Genomic DNA, 23,768 nt, shown 5'->3' with positions numbered 1-23,768 from the left:
TTCATCCAGAGAAACAATCTGGAGCAAATAGATGTAATTAGTTTATTCAATTTAAATCTTATCCCAAAAAGCAACACTCCCTATGATAGACTAAATGTATCCCCCAACCAATTTGTGTGCTGCAGTGTTATATGGGGTAAGTCTGCACTCATTTTTTTGAATGACTGAACAGTGCCTGTGAGCGAGCCAAACGGGGCAGGATGTATTCTCCCAACAGAGGCCTCCACACATCTACATTTTAGTGGAAGGAAAACAGGGAGACAAGCGTTTCAGCTTACCAAGTAGCATCTCTGCGCCAGCATTCAGACTTATATATCTGAGCACAATAGGCTTGCCATCTAGGGTATTCCTCTCTCTCTGTTTTTTAAAGATCACCACTTTACCCCCGCAATGACTCTTAAGTGACTGGATCCGACTGCGGTCTTGCTGTATGACACATTCCTACTACAGTGGCAAACATCGTTAGACGACGAGGCTTCACTGACCTAAAGATGTTAGCGATGGCAGAGAGTCTTGCAGGAGACGGTAAAATGAAGGCGGTGTGAATGCGTTAGGAAACCGTTTTGCTAACAGCCCAACCTGTCAGCTCAGTATAAAAGATGAGACAGTAGAGAATCTTAAGTAGAAAAAGAGTGGGGACAAAAGAAGAAAAGTAGTAGCTCTTTAAAGTGAGGTAAAGAGGGTTGACTGTGGCTCCCAGCTGCTATGGGAGGCCTTTCTTCTTTCTTCCCATAATGCAATGTGCCTCCACAAATCAATCAACCTTGGCTAATGGTAAAAACTAGATGAAGAGTGCACCACGAGAATTGGCCTAGCCTGACCCTAGCTCTTCCTCTCATCCACCTGCTGTGCATTTCCAAAGAGTTCCACCCAATGTGATCTGTCTGTGCTTGGCCTTTGACTTACAGAAGTCATGTACAGGCATTCAGGTTTCAAACAGCTCTACAGAACCTGGCTGGATTAAGTAAAATAAAAGCTATATAGCCAAGAGATTCACTCTTTTACCATATTTTCCACTACTTTCATCCTCTTTTTTTATATACCAATGGGCATCCACTGTGTCACTTAATCAACACCTTTCAGTTAAAGAAAAAAAAAAAGTGGGCAATGGAATAAACGGTGCAGGTAATTACTTCTATATGGAAAAGTGGTCCAATAGGTAGAATAGCAAAGAACATTGATCTCAACTGAAGGTACAATGAGTTTGATTGATACAGTGTAATGTGATTTCACCACTATCAAAAAGTAGTACCAACACACAGAGTACAAAACTAGTCCTTATATGCCCAGCTCCACTCAAGCTATATTATGTTATGCAAGAAAGTTTTACCATATCCCCAGCCACAACATTCACAACCTGGAACTGTATTTTCCATGGTCCTGCAAGGGTGTGTGTTTTCCTGTAATCCAATCAGCAAATCCGTCTGAAATTGCTCCAATGCAAGGGAAAGGGTGAAAATTATTCTTAATAATGACATAATCAGCAGAGCAGCCATCAAGCAGATAAATTGTCATGCGCATCGTGCTAAAATATCCAATTATCCTTTGTCCCCCAGCTCTCTGTGTTGAAGTTGGAACTGCCAGAAAGCCAGTAGGTGGATCCTCGATTCCCACTGGTACAGTCCTGCTGGCAGGTTTGCAGTATAGACCCCCCACCCACCCACCCCCCAAGAGAAGAGGGCTTAAACAGCCTGGTGCTTAGTGTACAGATCTAGATATGTAAATAGGTTCTATACAATAAAATTGTTCCTGATCCTCAAAAATAAATGGATGAAAAGTATCTGTGACATTTTTTTCCTCAAAATGGTTCCATTGTGCATACAGGGTTTCTTTTTTTCCTTGAAGTTTCCAGTCCTTCTTTTGATCTATTCAACAATTATTTTTGCTTTATCTTACATAGCCTCCATTTATGAAGTTAACACATGCCTAAATTGGTTTGCACCGCATCTACTCTGTGCCCCACAACAGAGTAATCTGCTGTGCGATGCCAAAGGAGAACAATATTTTCTTTCTTTTACAAAGTGCTCCCCTCTTCTCACCTCCGAGACGTGTCTGATGCTCTGTTCTGCTTCCAGATAATACTGTCAAGCAGTCATTTGTCAAAATTTCCCGAAGGCCATTGTCATTAGAAAGAAAAAGTAGTTTACTGTACCATGTTTTGCTGCAATATCAGAACAAAAATAATAATTAAAAACATCCTCCTCTTTGTTTTAGCTTGTGAGGTTGTTTTTCTTAAACTCCTTATTTGTACTTTTTTCTTTTTTTTTCTACAAAAACATTATTATTATTTTTTTCCTCTGGTCCAAACCCCCAGAAATCCCTTGACTATATTCCCTCAGGTATTAACAGGGTGTTGTACAATCCCAGTGTAATTCCATGGGTGTCTGGCAACTCCAGGCTGGCGTTTCAGCTCCTGACAGCTCTGTGGTTGTCAGCATGTCGGCCTTAAGTCTCTGCTGCAGCAGTGCCGTTAGCTTTTTGCCTCAGCCATCAGAGTCCAGCCTGCGTGGGTGCATCCACAGGGCTATACCCGGGTGGTGGAGTGTGAGTGTGGGTGCGGATGGGGCAGGGTGTTATTCTGCCCGCTGCTGGGGAAGGTGTTGAAAGAGTGGAGTGAGGTGAGCCCCCCCATGGTGCTGGGGATCATGGTTATGGTGTTTGGTGTCATAAGTGGGATGTCGTCCGGTGAGCGCCTCATTGCCAGAGTGTAGTCAGGCGGGCAGGCAGTCCTCAGCACCACGTCGTGCGGGTGCAGGGAGTCGCCCACTCCCCTGCAGTCCAGGTCTGAGTGCTGCTTCATCTGCAGGGACATGATCTCCTCCTCTTGAGTGTGAGCCAGGTCGTTGGCGGCGCTCCGCTGGGGGCTGCAGCGCCTGTGGACGTCATGCCGGCGTTTGTCCTTCTTGTAGTAAAGGGCGGCGAAGGCTAGAATGTTGAGGAAGAGCAGGGAAGCTCCTACAGCGATGGTCACTGACAGCTCAGTGGAGTAGTCACGCTGGTCCACCAGGTGTGGCTGGTTGTGGCTGTCCTGGGTCTCAGTGGGGAATGGACTCGGGTTAGGGCGCTTGGTTGCCAGAACCTTAGTCTTCGGGGTGCGATTGGTAGCCTCCGGTTGAGGGATCTGAAGACAGGAAGAACAACAGTCAGTATGTAATTGATTTTAAGAGTTTAAACGATGTTCAAGGATATAGTGTTTGAGAAAGTTCAATCTTCTTCATGCTAACACACTTTTTTATCAGATTTATTTGAGAAATAGAGTCTCTGCACACTTCCAGTCCATTCCGACCCAGTGCAGGTATTTAGTTAAAAAGCCAAGCTTTGGTCTTAACACCTTCATTATTGGAAATGTTGGGTTTTTGGCCCTCTTGCACATTATAATTTGTTCTGTAGCCATAAGGTGCCTAGCTTAGATTAGCATAAAGATAGAAATCAGAAAAAAAAGCAGCAAGCCTAGCTCTGTCCAAACATAGAAAGTAACTTCTTATAAAACCACAACATCACTTTTTGTTTTGTTTTCTGTTTGTGTATTGACCTGATTAACATTGGGCAGAGTGGGGCTGTTTTACCTAAGCTCAAAGTCTTAATGCAAAGCTAATCAACTCATTGCTCTAGATCCATACATAATGCACACATATGAGAGTTGTATCCGTCTAACTCTCAGCAAAGAAGTGTATTTCACAAAATGTTGAGTCATGCATTTGAACAATTGACAATTGGTGTTGTTCCTCTGATGAGGACAATACAACATATCCAATATATAGATAATGGCATACAAATCATGTTTAATCAAATCAAATTTCAAAAGATCCATCCATTAGCTATACCCGCTTATCCTTGAGGGTTGCGGGGAGGACGGGAGGTGGGCTACATCCTGGACAGGTTGCAAACCCACGCAGGCACAAAGAGAACGTGCAAACTCCACACAGAAAGGCCCCAGCTAACACAACATTTAGCAATAGATTGGGTGGCCCAAAACTCTTAAAACTAGATTTGTATTAATTGATGACACCTGATATGCTGTTTTTGGGATTAGAACGTATGGAATCCCTATGACAACTGATAGTAAAGCTGATGTATATGTTGACAGATGTGAATTTCCTCCTCACCATACTAAAACTATAGCTGTGTGTGGCTTAAAAGAAGCATTTGATCTTCTAGCACTTCAATTTCTAACATGTCAATCATGTCATGCCAAACCACGTATGTAAGAGCTCACAAGAGGCACCGAGGGCAGGATTGGATAGGACAATCTATATTGCACTTTAAAATTCCTTTTTTAAGTTGCTTGGGTCTACTTTAACTCAGGTAGTTAATTTTTCAGAAGCCGAATGAGATATATATGGTTATATATATATGGTTTAGTACCAACCTTGGTGGTGGTGGGGATGAGCTGTGTGACCTCGTTGAGGCTGTGCAGATGAGGAACCAGCTCCAACCACAAGTTGACCTGAGGAGAGGAGAGAAAATATGAAGTGGGAGAGAGAATGAATAGAAACCAAATATAAGAAGTGTCTTGAGAGGAGCATACCAAAATCAATATGACATTACATTGGAATGTAGTTATTCTGACAACTTGTATGCTAATATCTCAACTTAATCTTAATGGTTAAGCTTTGCTTTGAATTGAAGTAAAATAAGGCATTGAAATAATTTGCCCCAAACCCAAATATCAGATCAACAAAAGTGTCATTCTTATTTAGAGTTTGCCTGAGCTGTCCAAATCTACCAACTATATCTGTTTAGCTATGTATAACTATAACTACAACATAAAGTGCATTTCGTAATATCTAACTGTACCTTGTTGGCACGGTAGTGCTCTTTTACCCGGGGCTTCAGGCCAATGTGTAGGTAAAGCTGGTCTTTCTGGTTGTAGCGTGTCCAAGCCACTTCTTCAAAGCGATTGGGCTTGGTGTGGATGAACTTGGTGTCCTGGGGGACAGGCTGGTTTGGATCCCTGACAATAAGATAGAAGGAGGAAATAGTTTCTAATGAAATAATTCACAGAGAGATGAGATCTGCTAATGGTCTCATGGCAGAACCATACACATGCACATTGCCTCCCACTAAAGACAACCCAGTCTCACAGCAGCAACGACTACGTTAGCGAGTAGTATGAAATGCGGAAAATCCGCGCAAGAAGGTTGGTTGGGGTGGTGGATGGGTCAAACAACACAGGACTTTCACCCCGGGGATCATGTCCCACGTGTGCCGTTTCATTTCCCCGTGGTTCTTACTAAACACAACCATCCCGTTGTTGTCGCACGTCCCCCAGAGACCGCAAATCGTGTCTCGTCGTGTGACGTGTCCTTTCCCCGTTCTTCTTTTCCTAAACCCAACCTCCGTATAGATGCTTCCCATTATGTGCTGACCACCACGAAAAAAACAACATAAACGTGTCCTTGTACACGAATCAATAGATATAATATAATAACGTGACCATTTAACAAGCTGCCATGAGACCATGTTGTTAAAGATGCAGTACTCTCCTTACCCAATCAGAAATAGTTATGTCACTTTTTATTTGTTTACTTTATGGCACAGGAAAAAAACTAAATTTAAACTAAAGGTGGAGTGGTCTGTTTATTAAAAATATGTGTAGCATCTCCCTCAGGCTAATCCATGTAATTATGAAAATACTGGAATGCAGTGCTGAGATGCAGCCTCCAGGTTTTGTCAAATATTAATCAACAGTTTCTAAGATATCACACCTGATAAAATCAAAAAAAGGTCAAAAGGGGTATTATTGCTGACAGATGATTGGTTTTCTAAAGAGTCTGATTGAATGAAAATGTCTTGAGATAGCTAATAACCTCAGAAGTTTCCCTTATTTGAAGTTTTACTCAAATACTAAAAAGAAATTTGCATTTTTTAAATTATGGATGTCTTGTTGAGAGTGAACCTATTTATATATAATATCTACATAAAAAGACTTCCAGCCAAGGAATATGTTTGGGTATAGAATCAAGATGCAGTTCAACCATGCTGATAATTTCCATAAAGCATATGCTTCAGTGGTTGCTATAAGACATAGCTACTATTTTAGCGTTATGTACCAAACATTAGAATTGAGCCACAATAACACAACAATGGAGTACACTGTAACCCTGTATGAACCCCCTTATATTAAGTATAGTTTACTGAGCACATTCTGCATGAGATCCTGTGCTAAAAAGACCCCCTTACACTTAATCTTTGCAGAACAGAGCCAGCAATGTGAGCTATGGAGGCCCATTCAGACACACTGAGAGCCCCATTGTCTGAGAGCGGCATATGGAGCCAGCCAGAGCTCATCAGGAATACGCTTAACCATTCAAATTGGCGGCATAAATCTCCCAGGTACCCGGCATTCTATGTCAATTTGGGGTTATATATGTAGATCATTAGTGCCTTTCTCTTCCCCTCAGGGCTACTGGGCAGTGCACTGAAAAAGCCAATGTCCCCCCATTACGCTCCCAAAAAACAATTACCGCCATGACTATATGCTCTAAGGCAGCGTGTGACAGAAGGGGGGGAGAAAAGGATTTTAATTTTGTCCCATCGAGAATGTCACTCTTCAGGCTACAACCATTAATTAAGAATGTATTTGAAGATATGTAGAGAGTAGAGGGTGCATAGAATACCAATTACACTATGCAGTCCATAAAACATGATAGCAACAATTCACTACTCCTGGTCATCAAATATACTGTAGGTTAATATTGAGGAAACACAATTACAATGAAATTATCAATTAGTTCATGGTATTGTAATGATTATTGCATGTTGTCAAGTGCTGTAAGACAAATTGCAGAACAAATGTCAACATTATTTAAATAACCCTGTGGCTGACCTTTATGTGTTATGCTATGTATATGTTATGCTATGTATATGTTATGTATATGAACATACAGTAGCTTGTAAATCAAATAGATTATTTGGAGAATACCTTGTTTCAGTAAAAAGATGTTCACAGTGCATTACAGCCTGACAGAGCTCATGCAGCAGGTAGTAATCAGACTTCTCTATCTGACCTTGTTTTAAAAGCATGAATTTCTTATTTTGACTGTACCAGTGAGAGAAGACACTGTGGCAGTCCTTTATTTTTTAATTACATTTTATTTGGTGTGTGTCTCTGTGTGGGAGCAGGCTGAGGAGGACATGCAGGGAGGCCGTAGCGTTCCCTCACAGCAAGAAAGTGTCTGAATTTAACAATTAGTTAAACATTCAGCAGTGCAAACCGACTTATTTAGACTTTGATGATCTATAATAATTTCTCCTTTCATGGTAAATGGACTGCACTTCTACAGCGCTTTTCTAGTCACTAAAACACTACCGGCACCATTCACCCCATTCACACGCATTCATCCTCAGTGGCTAAGGCTACCATACAAGGTGCCACCGGCTCACCATTCACGCTGATACATGACGCATGATGATCGAAGATGGCCTAGCATCAAGAGCAATTCAGGGTTCAGTGTTTTGCCCAAGAACACTTGGACATTTAGGGCCAGGATGGAACCACCGACCTTACGATTGGTGGAGGACCGTTCGACCACAAGAGCTACAGCCGCCCTTTTCCCCTTTCCCCTTTTATCTACCCGCTCTGCAGTTCCAGTCCCACTTACTGAAGTCTTTGTTATGCACATAGGTACTTGAACTGATTGGAAACCCGACAACCTATACATAGCTAAGACATTGACATTACCCAGGAGAAATCTACCTGGGGAAACCAGGTTTCTCTTATCCCCTAATCCCATTACAGAAACCAGGTTTATCTAATTGCCTACTCCCATTACAGATTCCGGGTTTTTCTGATCCCCCAACACGATTACAGAAACCAGGTTTCCCTAATTCCCCAACTCTAATTACAGAAACCAGGTTTCTCTAATCCCCAACTCTAATTACAGAAACCAGGTTTCTCTGGGCGGCCTCTAGCTCACCTGGTAGAGCATGTGCCCCCATGTAATAATGGCCACCGCGACAAGTACTAAGCCTCTGTACATGGGGCGCACGCTTAAACAGGTGAGCTACCCATGCGCCCCAGAAACCAGGTTTTTTTTAATCCCGTACTCTGGTTACAGAAAAAAGGTTTTTTCTAATCTCCTAACCTGATTACAGAAACCAGGTTTCTCTAATCCCCCCAGCTACTTCACTTAATGCGTAAATCTGAATTTTCAAACTAATTTACAGTACATTTAAACTCTGTTAACAGGCTTTGACAGAGTTATGATGGCACTGTCCCAGGCCATGGGGATAACACATAGAAAGTAAGTTGTATTGGCCCTTGGTAGTGCCATCATACCCTGTTTTGGCAAAGTTTGTCCAGTAGGTCATGACCACGGCACTGAGCATCACGTCATTCTTGGAGAAGTTGCAGGGAAAGAGCTCTGTTGGTCCAATCATCGGTAGGCCGAACACATAAGGGATCTCATCTCCATGTGCTGCATCTGCCCACGGTGGTACCTAATGAGCAGCAGATAAATCAGATCAGTATTATTACATGTGAAAGATACAGGATACTGAAAGGCATTATTTTTTATGCTGACACACAGTGAATATTGTGACCATACACAGAGACACAGAAAACAATCAGAAGCAGATTTCTACCTAAATCTGACACAACAGAAGCCTATTCTGGCTGTCTGCTTTACAGTAATTATGGAAAAGTAAATTTTGTACAATGGATCTGTTTGAACATTTAAAGCCTCAAGGTGTGTTTAAGCCGAGGAAAATGCAAATTTCAGAGGTGATGAGTTTTCACACAAAGTCAATAGGAAGATGTGAATGGATGCAAAAACATGCTAGTTTGCTCCACATGGTGCAAACTGAGACAAAGACATGCCGGCATGAGTTGACAATATTTGAACTTCATACAGAGTCAACTGTGTAAAAAAAAAACAGGATGAACTTGAGTTCCTGGTAAATTCTGAGATCAGTGCAGAGTCTTAGTAGACGCACTCAACACACACATTATCTGTGCATGTTCTTAGTTAGACAGGGATACCATTTGTAGTTGTACCATGCCTGTTTGTGGCTGGTAAAACAAGTTCAAATTTGTATCAATAATGTGAAGGGAAATGTTTTATTTCTTTTCAATTTAAATGCAAGCTTGTTCATCAATTTTCTTTTCAGCTCATGCAATTGCAAGTGGTGTTTATATTTTGGTTTACAGGAAAGCTCCAGTAGCAATTGGTAGGAGCAGTTACCTAAACATTAGTTGTTAGTTCTACGTACAGCTTCGTCCATTCTCATCCACACTTTTTGTCTAAATTGTCGCTATTATACATTGATGTGGCTAGGTAGAGAGTTAGCTATGTAGGAAGATGACCATTCTTAATCCCGCCTACTAAACTCTGGGGGAAACGTTCCAGTCAATGAGCTCCAAATTTGAATCGCCGAAATCAGAAATGTTGATGGTAATTCAGAGATCTGGAACTAGACTACTTGAAAGCACCTTTAGAGTTGATACAGTATGAGTAACTGATATTTAAATGCAGTAATTTACACACAAATCTTACTCTTTATAATATTTCTGTTTGATCTTAGATTATGGCTTTTTATGTTCTTATCTCTGTGAACAGGAACATAGAACAAACCAGAAGTATTTTGTAACTCCATAAAGTAGATGTACCATTACCCAGACAGCCAGAGACCCACCTGTTCAGTCTGACAGTGGTGGTAGAAGGCATAGAAGTATGTCGGTGACCCAAAGCTGGAGTGCAGGTCAGCTGTGGCGACAGCCGGTGCCACCCACTGGTGATCGGTGAAAAGAGCCAACAGTGTTTTCCGGCGGGTCTCCGGGTTGTGCCTGTCGGCCCAGTCTGTGTACATGAACTTGATGGTCTCTCGGAGGATGTCTTTACCCTCTGGGTAGCCATACAGGTCATCCACAAAGCTAGACACGGCGTAGTCAAAGTCGTTAGCCTGAACGCCATTTTCGTTGTCCACGATAAGTTCCACGAATTTAAGGCCCTCGCCCTGGTTAACTCCCAGCATTATATCGTAGTTGAGGAACTCACCTTGAAAGAGATGGTGCAGGTTGTTAAAAAGCACAAATATAGGGTAAGGACATTGTTGGAAATTGCCTGCTCTTAAGTTAAGTGAAGTGATTTGATACCTTGCTCCATGAGTATTTGAGGGTCATCAGGTATAACATCTCCATCAATAACAGGTCCAAAGGCGATGTGGTAGCGGGCTGGCTGGATGTCTTGATCTACCAGCTCCTTGTAATGTTTTCTCTGAAGACACCCCACAAGCTCTACAGTGTCCTCCAAGTTACAGCCCACCTTACGGGCCAGCATCCGGGCATACTTGGCTGGCTGAAAACTGACAGCCCAGCTGGACAGAGCTGTGCCACTCTGGGCGATGGCCCTCTGAAACAGTCCTGGAGACAAAAACAGCAGAGTAGGAAACAAAGCAACAAATTATCATTCTGGAACTCTTTCTTATAACCAGACCCAAAGGGAATCTGGAGATTTTTTTTCAGTTTTCAGTGGTGATGCAGGCTACATTTACATTGCTACAGCTTGAGGTGTGTCTACCTACCATACCCTCAAAACAACAGTAGTTTGTTTAACCTGGTGGAAACAACACTATCTGAACTCAAGTAGCATTATCTCATTATCACAGTATGGGGGGGGTATAGTTAAATGCTAGAAAAGCAGCTCCCACATGAGTACAAAATGTTCCACTCAAGGCACACAATCATACATTATAGGGGATATATCATGAAAAACACAATTTTTCAGTGCTTGTACACATTTAGTTATCTGAAGCCTACCAATCCACACAGTGTGAAATAAGACAAGGCAGACAGATTTTTGTGGGCTGCTGTAGGATTAAAAAAGATCTGATTTGGTTTCCCTTCCCATGTTAAATGCAGGCACATTAGAATATACCCCAGGGTTCAGGGTTTTACTTGTATGTTGTGTTTGTATTAGAACATGTTTACATGCTTTAATATAAAAAAAAACGAAAAAAAAACAAAAAAAAAACTTTTACTGCTGTTAGCATGTAGCTACTGAGTACTACATAACCGTGAATGTTTAGGAGTAATGTGACCTGGAATTGAGGAGAATTTAACAACACCGATGACATTTTACTGCCGTTAGCATGTAGCTACATGGGACAATGTCAACACCACCACAGTAGCATAGTAAAAAAAACACTCCAGTCCTGCCTATCTGGAGCAGATGACCAATCATAAAAGGCCTGCTTAGAGTTGCGTAATACTTAACCGAGAGTAGAAAAAACTGTTGAAACCGGAGAGTTAAAAACAGTTGGAAATCTAAACGTTTTAGCTCACGGGGGTTTCTAAAATACCTTTAATTATTTGACGTTTTGGCCACGTTTAAAATGAAAATCCGACAACACATGTAAACACGCTCTAGTAGAAACCCAAAATACAAGTATGAATCTGAAAATGAGCATGACTACTTTTCTTTACATGATCTACTTTTACCTGCATGTGGCCAAAACAAAGGCATACTAAAAGCAGCATCTTCAAAATTAAACTGTGTTGAGTTTCCTCTGCACCAAGCACTCACATGGACACACACCACTGAGCTGCACATACAATAGGCTACTGCATGCATACCTAAATATACATGAAGATCCCATGTAAATTCCCCGGTGACTTGTGATTTTTACCTTTGGTAGAGTTGCTCCAGCGGTTGCCCTCGGAGTAGTGAGACAGCGTAAGCAGGTTGACACAGGAAGCTCCAGCGCCTGAGCCAAACACAGTGATACGTAATGGGTCACCGCCAAAGGCTGCAATGTTCTCACTGGTCCAACGCAGAGCCTGGATCTGGTCCAGCAAACCGTAATTCCCTTTGGCTGCCTGGTCACCTGTACTCAGGAACCCTGCACGAGAGGACAAAGAACAGAGGAGATGTTAGTCGTATTCTTCTTTTTATTGTTATTAGTGTCTTAAGCAGAAGGATTCAACAGTACTTCACCTACTAACACATGTATATAAAAAGCAATGACAAGAGGAATTCCCTCCTTTAAAAAAATGCATCTATTAAATATCATGTGTGCTTTCGATAAGAGATGGTACTGGTTTAAGAGAATGTATAATGGTGTAACCAAAAACTTCTCAAATGACAAATTGTTGCTAAAGTTATTCCTTTTGAGAAATGGGAAATTGTTCTGTAAGAATCCCTACATGAGTTGACATAGAAATATCCAAGTTCAAAGCAAAATGTTTGATTTTTAAATAAAATAGTACACTAACAGCTATTACAAGCAAACTCTTCAATGAAATAAATGATCAGTTGTTACAATGTAACCTTGGTGAGAAAGACAAGAGATGAATTGTGACAGGACAGGACAGAGGAGAGGAGTTAATGTATGTGGTCTCTGTGATGTTGTTACTGTGAAAGTGCTCTGTAACTATGTTATTATCAGAAGCAGTACCCCATGAGTTTTTGATTTTTCCTCTACATTGTCATAACTATGTCAACTTGAATAGATAAGATAAGGCAATCAAATAGGTAGGAGGGATAACACAAACATGACTTGATATGGATATTAAGATATATATTCACAATGTGAAATCAACTTTTCACATTTTACTTTTGTTTTCACATGGATTTAAAAAAGAAAAAAGTATAGGTTTGCAGGGAATTATCCCTCATGAAATGAAAAAGAAAGACCACCAGGGACTATTTTTTCCACTTATTTTCTTTTTGATTTCCATGATTAAAATAAAATAAACAATAATCTACTTTTGGATCATCCAAGCACAAATGCCAGTAGATAACGAGGCATATTTCTCACGTATACAAGGCTACATGGCTGTTTGATAATTTGCTGCAATAAAACAAGAGTTATTGCCCTGTAGAGCCACTTAAAGTGTGGATACGCTAAATATAACACAGGCAGGCTCATTTTGGAGAGAGACGTGTCTAAATCTATGATCCAGCCTCAAATAGAATTAACAGTAGGATGTTGATGAGATAGAGTCATGTGTCATGAAAACCGCTCTTTGTTTGTTCAGAGAAAAATGGATTTGTTTTCTCAAAGTAAAGAGAAAAGAAAGAATTAAATGAATATATTGTAGCAAATGAACAACATTCATAAGTCCTCTCAGTTGGCCCAAGCAAATAAGATGTTGTAAGTTGGTTCATTTTCTATTTTCCGAGCCAAAAATATGTTTGCATGAAGAAAACAATAATAAGGATTCTTCAATAGATCAGTTTCAGCCTTTATTGCCCTAACTCTGCATCTAACTATGACATATAGGCTATTCTTACGAAGTCCTTACAAGGGCCCATATAATCACAGTATCAACCTGCTTCAAAACAAAACGACTTCCTCTCCACCCCCACCTCCATCTCAACACATTCTCACTCTCCCATCGCGTAAAAAATGGACGCTTTTGGCGTTATTCATTCTCCTTTAGCATCAGAACACTTGACGTCACTTTTGACATTCTGAGTCGGGATGTACTGACTGACATGCAGCACAAGAATGGGACAGTTAGGTCTAGGAAAAGCTCATGGGTGGGGTTATAAAATGTATGTTTCTGTGACACGCGGAACCGTGAACAGGACAGGAACCCCGGTCTCCTGGGTGAAAGTCCTGTGTTATTTGACCCATCCACCACCCCCAACCAACCTCCTTACGCGGCATTACGGTCTTTCTACTACTCGCTACATCATCTTACATCGCTGCGGTCATGCTGCTGCTCTGCCCGGTGCGTTCCATACATACACTGAAGGGTGCTTTTTGCATCGTATCTGACGCTGAGAGCCACTGCCTAAGCGAACGTATTTTACGAATTAGGAGTGAGAACGGGTCGTCCATCTATACCCCCATACCCAATCTATTTTCCCCCTCCCAATTAAACCTCTCAGGTACTCCTGCTCAATGTGGTTGCATAAATCCAGTGTGAGTGTATACCCACAGGGAAGCTCTGGTCTTTCAGAGCAATTTAATGTCCAACGCCGCGCCACCACTGACGTCACCACCACCACCACCATCACCACCTCCCTCTGATTTCCATGCTAAAAGCATTACCTGCTATAGGCATCCAGGGAGTCCCCCACACCCACTCACCAACCCTCACTTACTGTACTTCACTCACATACTTCCTCCCCTGTCTTCTTTCATGTTCTTATTCTCACCATTGTCCTACTCTGTGGCTAAATGGAGTGCTCCTAAGCCAGTGTCAGTCAACACTACAGTTCATTTCCACAGGGATGCATTCAGGCCACATGTATAAATACACCTGGAAGAATGCCTCTGAGGAAGAATGCAGAAAGGAATGATGTCATCACTGCTCTGTGAATAAACGTCATGAGTGTAAGCCCCATCCATTCTACAAAAATTCTATGCATTTTCATTGCATATTACACAATGGTATAGATTAATTTGACTCTAATTAGATGTATTTATGCAAATAGCACACGATAGTGTGATTATAGTTAACATAATGCATATATTATGTTTATGATGTTCATAATTGATAATGTTATACAGAGGATGTCGGATCTATATAAAGGACACGCACGCACACACACACACACACACACACATACAAATGTATTCTGTCATGATGTCATCAGTTCACAAGTAGCATCCTGCTGTACAAGCTCTCTCTCCTCTCTCTCTCTCACAGTTTGTGTAGACTCCCTCACAGACAAATACAGTACATTTGCATCCACATGCAAACACACACACACACACACACACACACACACACACACACACACACACACACACACACACACACACACACACACACACACTCATTCACTCACAGAAATCTCACTGACAGTAGCAGACAGGCACGTCCCTCGCCTGACTATTTAATTGAGTTCATTCCTTTTCTATTCCCTTTCCCCTGGCTTATTTATTTATTTATTTGTGTGTTTCTTGATCAAAGCCTAATTGTGTGGAAGCAACAGCAGACATCTACAAAAAATATTTTAATTGATTCAATTTAGCTGCAGTGCAGGGATGGGCTGGCAATCACAAAGAGCAAGGCAGGAAGAATGATTAGTTCGCCAACAGTGATGGGGCAGTGGGGCAGTGCACTCCCGCTCTCCCTCCCACACACACACACACACACACACACACACACACACACACACACACACACACACACACACACACACAGACAGACGCAGATGCAAACAAAGCACAAGCATGATTGATTTGGAATATCTGAAGACCTAAAACTGATTATTTTTTCTTCTCTTGTCTTGCAAGGACAATTAGTCCTCATAAGGAAACCAATGGATGGACGCACACACACATGCAAAAGCACAGAGCAGTGGCTGCAGGTTACGGTGCATGCATACTGCTCTGTTAGCCTCGGGTAATGCAGCAGTGTAGAATAGATGATTTACAGATTTGCTGACAATTGGTTCTTAGTGAGTAGATGGAATGCATTTGAATGAAAGGAAGAAGATTGTGTGATATTAAAACTGCAGCAAAGCAATTAAGATGTGTATTGTTACACTTTACTGTTTTTTAATTATATTATGCTCTATAAAGAGCAAAGAGAGAAAAACCTTAATTTGTAGGGATTTATTTTTTAAATGAATTTACAAAGTGTATAACATAAAGCACTGTATCCCATTGCAGCTTTTGAGCCCTTGCTATAGTTTGTCTTGGAGAGATATATCTGTTCAACATGCCAACAGAAAAAATAACTTTATAATAACTTTATGCAGTATGAATTTGTTCGGTTTGTTTTTAGACCACTTTGGGATTATTAAGATTTATCTTAGGCACTGACTGATGAGACAATAAATAAACAGTATTAAAAAAGAAAGGTGACTAAAAAAGACAAACAGGAACAGGTTAAATAAGGTAAATCAAAAAAGAACAATATAAATGAAAAGAACTTCATAGCTTTCATAGGATCGAATGAAATACCTTAACATGCCACTTCAGTTTCCTCAGTGCTGCATGGTATTTACTGTGAGCTTATAATACTTATAAGTCTTTGGCGACGTGCTGTAAATGTTGAGAGTTTTATTAGCCGTTCAGCTTCTATGAAGCCAGACACGCTCCATTTTCCTCCCCTGCGTAGGATAGATCACACATGTCTATGTCTAAGGTTTGGCTAAAAGCCACCGTCCATGATCACTGAGACTGTGATACGGCAGCTCGGCCTCTAAGCTCCCCGGGATGACAATATTAAGGTGAACCCTGATCCAGGAATCCAGCTTTTATCCCCACTATCTCAATCGAACCAGAGAGAGAACGCGACGAAGAGAAAAGATGGGATTTTTTTAAATACTTTTTTTCTCTGCACACATCTTTTTTTCCACAGCCACGGTCTATATACAATAATCCTCTCTATGTTCTCCCTCTCTTTCACCATCTGTCTTTTTGACTCTTCGTGTCAAGACAGACAGAATAAGAAAGTGCAGCAGAAGAAAAAGGGAGGGCGAAAACACACCATCACTGAAGCAGGTACACTGACATTACAGTCAGTAAAATCGAAAGCAAATTCAGAAAGCAAAATGAAAGGGGAAGATGGTGTGGAAGATAAAGAGACCGAGTTGGACAATGTACCTAGATAAACAAGCACACAGAAGTGAGGCTGGAGGAGACAAAGCAAGACAGATATAGAGGAAATAAAAGGAAAATATAGGGACTGAAAGAAAGACTTAATGACTGAAAAGAAATTGGCGGACGGCTGTTGTGTTCCAAATGATGGAAGGGAATTCCTGTTTCAGTCACTGTAGAAAAATAGACTCAGGGGACTCAGATGACAGTGTTAAACTGTGTTAAACTGCCCATATATTTGAATTCAAATTCATTATGTTATAACTATATCATGCCTATATATTCCCTCAAAGTATAATGGGAGTTTGTCAAATGTAATTCCTTCCATGTATCTCCTGTAATATTGGAATTAAAACATCTGTTAAGGTGAAAAAATATTCTGAAACAGCACAAATAAAAAAGAAAAATTCTGAGGTATCTTTCTGTAGGCCTAATAAAATGTTGGAACAAACATATAAGATAGATATATATAAGATTTTTTTTAAGGCATGCTATAATATCAACAGGGCTTGACATTCACATTTTTGCTCACAAGCCAGGCTAGTGGTTTTCCAAAGCTACTAGCCACTAGCATTTTCACTAGCTGCTATTTTGTGTACACAGCTTTGTTTCTGTGTCGGACGGCGGAACAGTGGCACAGTACTCCAGCCACCCGTGTTACAATATAAAGGCATGCCACCCATCAAAGTGGCTAGTGAGAGTGAATGTGATTACGGCCACTGCGGCCAGTATTTTTCTTCAGAATGCAATAACACTGATGCAATAACTGATTTTTTTTTCCATTTGGGAGCAGCGGAAACAAGTTCAGAACAGAACATTGACATATAACCAACAGTTGCTTATTATAGGCTGCTCTCATTAACTATTTGTACATATAGCTACAAAAAGTAAGTAATTTGTATGTATTCCACGTATTTAGCACTGTAAGCCCCACATTGACGTTTGCTGTAAGGCAGAGCCCTTTACTGCCCGAAGTACATATGATCGGAGAACATACATAAGACCCCGAAACACAGGACTTTCACCCAGGGAAGCGATGTTCGTGTCCCAGAAGTGATTGAAACCGAAACCACAAACCTTTTTGTATATCTTATCAGTCGTTTTGGTGCCTAAACTTAACATATGTCACCGTTTCACCTTTTTGGTGGCAGAACTTAACTGTCACATAGGCCTAATGATGACCGGTTTACGCACGATATCATACTAACCCGTTGATACTCGCTTATTTACACATCCAGCAGTTACGGAGAAACATTATCATTCATTTGGAGTCACGTTTTTGGCCACCTGATAAATGTCCATGTGAGTCCAATATTCACACTTTTAGCACCATCTTTGGTTTCTACCAACTCCTGAGGAAAATAGTTGCTAGTCGCTGTGTTACTCTGCTGTTTGGTGCTGAGTGGGCAGAGGTGGAAAAAGTACTGAAATATTGTACTCAAGTAAAAGTACCAATACTTTGATGAAATATTACTCAAGTACAAGTGAAATTACCTATCTGAAAAATTACTCAAGTAAAAGTAATACGTAGTTAATTTAAAATGTACTTAAGTAAAAGTTACTTAGTTACATAAAACTAAGTAAACTGTAAAACGGGGCGGGGGGATTTAGCCAGTGTCCTACATAGGGCTGCACAATTAATCGCAATTTTGTCAAAATCGCAATATGGACTAGTGTAATATCCAAATCGTAGAGGGGTTGTTTGTTTGGGGATTTGTTGAAGGCAAAATATGTGTCAAACCATTCTTCAAGTATTGTGGTGCTGCAGAGATGTCCTGGCCTACAAATCCTATCCTACAGAATACAGAAAATATCTTTGTTAGGTACAGGTCCTCACAAAAATCACACTGTAATCATTTAAAAAACAATTACTTTATGAGAGCGGTGAGAGTGATCCAAAACAGCAAAGTTGCCGCCTGACAGCTAAACAACTAAAAGTATGTGATGTTTAATATAAAAGACTATGCTCACACCAACAAGTCCTCCAAACCATACGAAAAGATAGGTTGTTTATACCCTCTAATACGGCCCACATGAGCGTTTCATAAATTAGCGCCCCAAGCGGTGGCAGGAAAAACGTCCCACAGGAGCATCCATCTATACCAGAGAGCGAACAATCACGGCTTTAAACACGTCATTAACAAGTCAAACAACAGTTTGATTATGTTTAGGCAACAAAACTACGTACTGTAAGTTTAGAAAAACATCATGGTTTGGGTTAAAATCAGACGCACTACCAGTTACTACCAATAAAAGTAAACTCGCCGTTATTTTCAAACAGGACTTGAACCCCAGTCCCCTGTTTGAAAGTCCTGTGTTTCTTTGACACATCCAACACCCCAACCTGCCTCCTTATGCATAATTTGGCGCTCTTATACTTTTTCACCTTACTTCCTGCTTTGCGCCATGATTACCATGGCCAGTAGAGGGTGCTGCCACTATAAATTAAAAAAACTGGTCGTAATTGCTGCTTGAACAAGCAACTTATGTGGGCGTTTTACAGGGGGAGGACAGTCTTGCTCACACCATTACCTCCCTATCGACAGTACACTCCTCCCACTCTTTCCTGTCCTACAGTCTGTGATTATCTGCTTAAAACAAATGGTGCAAACAGCAGCTCCAAATATTTACAGTGGCACGCCATCTATATCTACTCCCTCCATACAACAACTCCGAAGACAACGGCACGCCAAGGGCAAGCAGCTGGGGAATATGCTGATGAGGCACAAAAGCATTTTTCACTGAATATAATGAATACGGAGCTACAGGATATTCACTCATTCAACCTTTATTTAGACAGCACTGGGGACAAACGCAGAGCAAACTCATTTTCAGGTGTGCCCTGCTTGCATGGTGACAGTTAAAAAGTGGAGATTGAGAGTCTATGTAAAGTATGTAAAGTAACATATGAATAAATGAAATATGTGACAGACACACACACACACACACACACACACACACACACACACACACACACACCCATATATATATAGTTATCTGTGGTCCTATCACTACAACCGACTTGTTTCACATTATGCGTACTCATTTGATCAATTTTTGCCATAAAATATTAATGAGTGTAGCTTTAAGAGCCAGACATTTCCTTTAAGAGTTGATGGAGACCAAAACACAGCTAAAATATCAGATTCAAATATAAAGACCAATGCCAGAAACACAATTCCAAATGAATGCCAATGTTGTTTTGTTTGCTGGATGTGTAAATTAGCAAAAGTTTGATAAAAAGTTTGCAATCAATGTAAAGATGATATATGTCAGTGTTTTGCTATCCCCAAGTGGTCAAAAATCAGTTATTGCTGGAGAGAAGAAAATATCACCATTCAACCTTTAACAGGACATATACACACACTGTTCTTATATGAACAACGGACAAGTGACACGTACACACCACTGAAAAGGTAAAATGTGAAGTAAAGTGTCATTTTATCTTTGTAAGCCACAAACCAATGCAGTTAACAAAGACAGCCGATGTGCATATGTGTGTGCGAGTGTTCGTGTGAGTGTACACATTAGCATTTGAAAGGCACTTATCTTCAGTAAGTAAACTGCCGCCACAGAAGTTAAATGCCCATTTAAATAATACAACCAGAAAGAAAGATAAGGCCCCAGCACACACCTACAGAGAGTGGCAAATTTGTGTGTGTGTTGAGGGTATTTATTAAAGCTATCAGATCTTCACCATTCAAATTCTGTCATTATAATCTTTGCAGCTGACAGTGGGCAAAGAAATAAACTGGCGGCATTGTGCTGTGTGCTAATGAGGAAGTCATCAGGAATAATACTACAGAATATGAAAAGATAAAACAGATCAAGCTAAATGAATGCTCTGTTAGTCATTCTATATACTGGCTGCTTAAACACACACAGTAGGTGCAGGTTAGCATGTGACAGGCTGAAAGCCAGGGGTGTCTATTACTGTAAACTCTGCAAGACACCAGCTGTTACTTCATGCACCAATATGTAGCAAAACCTTAGTGTTTAAACACAGCTATCGCTTCCTCCATCTACTCATCTTTCCATTCATTCATTCATCCATCATCTAACATCGCCGCTTCCTTGTCTATCAAATCTCCTCTCTAATTCCCCTCCCTCCCTCCCTTCCTTCCTCATTGCCTCCTCCTGCAAATCAAATTACACTGTCAACTTCAAAAATGAAATGAGCCGCCGTTCATATTTCCTGTTCTGCACAAACACAAACACGTGTTAATTTGTGCCGCTGCCCTAACAGATTTGCCTGTTAGGGCAAGCTGGTATAGATTACCTCCTTCTGCCGGGTTGAACGCAGTAAGGGACTGGGGAGGATTTCTCTGTGTGGGTGTGGATGTGATTAAACTGTTACTCAAGCTGCAGCCTCGTGGACTGAATACATAATAGTCCGTAATTATGAAAATGCAAAAAAATGATTTGGTCTTGACTGCCGCCATATTGTCAAGTGTTTTACTCCAGAATGCAATGACACTGAAATGTCAATAAATACGAAATGGAAGACTGAATGAACAATCAAACTACTTGACAAATGAACAAATGACTGAATGAAAATAAGCAATTACATGCTTTGTTTAAAATGGCTTTTTGTTGGTAACATAAAAGGAAAGATAATTGAACAACTGTGAGTTTAAAAAATGATGGTGTTACCAAATTATTCTTAGGTAAAATTTACTTATTGAAATAGTTTTAAGATACCCATTAATGGGGTATGGGGCATATAAAATATCTGCACATATATGGAGCAGCCCGTCCACACCCAGAAAATGACTGTATGGGACCATTATGCAAGCAGCTCATATCAACCCTGCAGTGCCCTGCTACGCCCTGCAATGTCCTGCTATGCCCTGCTACGCCCTTCTACGCCCTTCTATGCCCTGCTACGCCCTGCAGTGCCCTGATATGCCCTTCTATGCCCTGCTATGCCCTGCTGTGCCCTGCAGTGCCCTGCTATGTCCTGCTTTGACCTGCAGTGCCCTGCTACGCCATGAACTACTACAACTACTATTACTAGTCATAGCTCCATTATCTTTATTGTGACTATAATTGCCACTGTTCATCATACCCCCAACCGGCACCGTCAGACACCGCCTACCACGAGTTTTCCTCACCACTCGAGGTTTCTGCCTAAAAAGAAGTTTTTCCTCGCCACTGTTGCACTAAATGCTTGCTCTTTGGGGACTACTACTTACTGGAATTGTTGGGTCTTTGTAAATCATAGAGTGTGGTCTAGACCTACTCTGTTAACTGTCTTGAGATAACTCTTGTTATAATTTGATACTACAATTAAAATTGAATTGAATCAACCCACAATTAAATTTTTTATTCGGCAGCAACCTCTCGTGGCTGTAGTAATTATCGCAAAGTGAGGTGACAAAATAAAAGAGTGCCAAATTCCATGAAAGGAGGTAGGTTGGGGTGGTGGATGGGTCAAACAAACACAGGACTTTCCCTCAGCAAACTGGGGCTTGTGTACCATGTGAAACCAAAAGTCAACTGTCATGTTGAAATTAACCGAGTTTTACGGACCTTAGTCCGTGATGCAATGATGTAGCAGTATGACATCGTTGAATTCCACTCTCACAGTTTGTGATGCATGTTTTCTGTTTAAATTGAGTTCTGTTTCTACTTTTTTTTAAGCAAGCTTCCACTCTGTTTCTCTTTAGCCATTATATTGTCTTTATAGTGGTTTAGTATGTCTTGGCACATTTATCATAAAACATCTATCATTTACATTTTTGATTGCCATTCTCCAAAGCATACAGTCTTTTCCATGTTCCCAAATGTTCCACCTTCCTTACCTTTGCAATAGAAAAGCCTACTTCCCAGCTGGATAGGTATTAAAACACTAGATACATTATGCCTTACAGTAGCTTTATTTTGTACATTCACTTTGTTACTTGAGTACATTAAGATATCCTCACAGGCTTGATCTACTGTGGCTTGGATTGTACCTCATTTGTACTTTGCTTGGACGCTTTGGACAAAGTTGTCTTCCAAATAAATGGAGATGTAAAAGAGAGCACTTGTTTATTTCCTAGTTGTGGACAACTCTTGGGTTGCCAGGTTGCATTGGAAATATAGTGTGGTATCCGGAAAAAAAAAACGTAAACTGTTATCTGGCAGTTTTGCCCATCTGTCAAAAAGAGAGGAGACTAATCCTTCATTGTTTTTTGTATGCTGTAATTACTTTGAGAGTTGGGGAAATTACAAAAGCCTCCTCCAGAGACACAATAAGATTGGGTCAAGCTGGCATATGACCCTCAAAACATGGGAGGTGCCAAGTATGGGTAATGCAGTTGTAATTGCAGGTTGAACTGAAACGTCTCCCAATAATTATCACAATACAACACTGTAATTTTAAAAAATAAAATAAAATGCAGACACATGTAATGGACAACTGATTTCCAGCAGTTTTTAAATGTCTACAAGTTGGTTATTACATTGTGCTGTAAGGAAAAGAAGCCAACGTAAGAACACTTTGTCATTTTGATTACATATGTGTGGAGGAGGACATCGAAAGTACAAAAACACAGTTTGAAAAAGTAAACAATTGCAAGAAAAGTACAAGAAAGTCCCATTTGGTGCAGCTTTGTGTTTGTAATAATGGCTTCTAGTCAATAAAAGAAAAGCTTAATAGAGAGACAAATGAGACAAAGCTGGGCAGGATGAGAAAAGGTGAGGCTGTGCTACCTTATGGGAGGGATACTTCCACAGGCAAACGAATATGGTGTGTGTGTGTGTGTGTGTGTGTGTGTGTGTGTGTGTGTGTGTGTGTGTGTATGTGTGTGTGTGTGTGTGTGCCTGTGTTTGTTTATGCGTGCGGTGCATGCATGTATTGAGCCTGATGTGAATTGTTAAGCAGTTTCCTTTCTTAGCACAGGGACATTATTAGCATATAGGGAGGACTGCATCCCGTGGAGTGAGAAAAAAAAGAAAAATGGAGAGAAAGCAAGACATTTTAGTAAGACAGCAGAGAGAGAGAATGAGAAAGAACGAGGAGTGTGAGAGGTATGATGACAATGTGAGAAAAAGAGTGTGGGAGGTGCCGAGAGAGGGAAGAAAAAAAGGGAGGCAGGAAGGAAGAGGGCACTCGGAATGGAAAGTGGCATTACAAAAAAACATGAAACCTGCATAGGAAGTGAAGTCAAAGATAGCTCTGACACATTCACTCCTGTAGATGGGTAATAAAATAAAGATGGAGGCACGAAGATGGACAGAGGTAGAGATAATAAAAGAAAAATGCAGCCACTTCAAAA

The 23,768-nt window shown here is 40.8% G+C and overlaps 1 protein-coding gene across 7 annotated transcripts in view; it reads right to left on the bottom strand.

The window, feature by feature from the left end:
- Window positions 1-2,524: 2,524 nt before the first annotated feature.
- The window catches only part of nlgn1 (neuroligin 1), a 361,678-nt gene continuing 340,434 nt past the window's right edge, over window positions 2,525-23,768 (bottom strand). For all 7 annotated transcript variants that reach the window (XM_078259490.1, XM_078259485.1, XM_078259486.1 and 4 more), the window contains 7 exons: window positions 11,656-11,841; window positions 10,097-10,363; window positions 9,637-9,998; window positions 8,282-8,442; window positions 4,798-4,954; window positions 4,370-4,447; window positions 2,525-3,121 (listed from right to left, as the gene is read on the bottom strand). In XM_078259490.1, coding sequence (XP_078115616.1) covers window positions 2,525-3,121; window positions 4,370-4,447; window positions 4,798-4,954; window positions 8,282-8,442; window positions 9,637-9,998; window positions 10,097-10,363; window positions 11,656-11,841 — 1,808 coding nt within the window. The remainder of the gene's footprint in view (window positions 3,122-4,369; window positions 4,448-4,797; window positions 4,955-8,281; window positions 8,443-9,636; window positions 9,999-10,096; window positions 10,364-11,655; window positions 11,842-23,768) is intronic.

This window comes from Sander vitreus, chromosome 9 (genome assembly GCF_031162955.1).
Source record: "Sander vitreus isolate 19-12246 chromosome 9, sanVit1, whole genome shotgun sequence".
Taxonomy (NCBI): Eukaryota; Metazoa; Chordata; class Actinopteri; order Perciformes; family Percidae; genus Sander; species Sander vitreus.
Note: the sequence above shows the minus strand (reverse complement) of the source record. Positions and strands in the feature narration are given on the sequence as shown.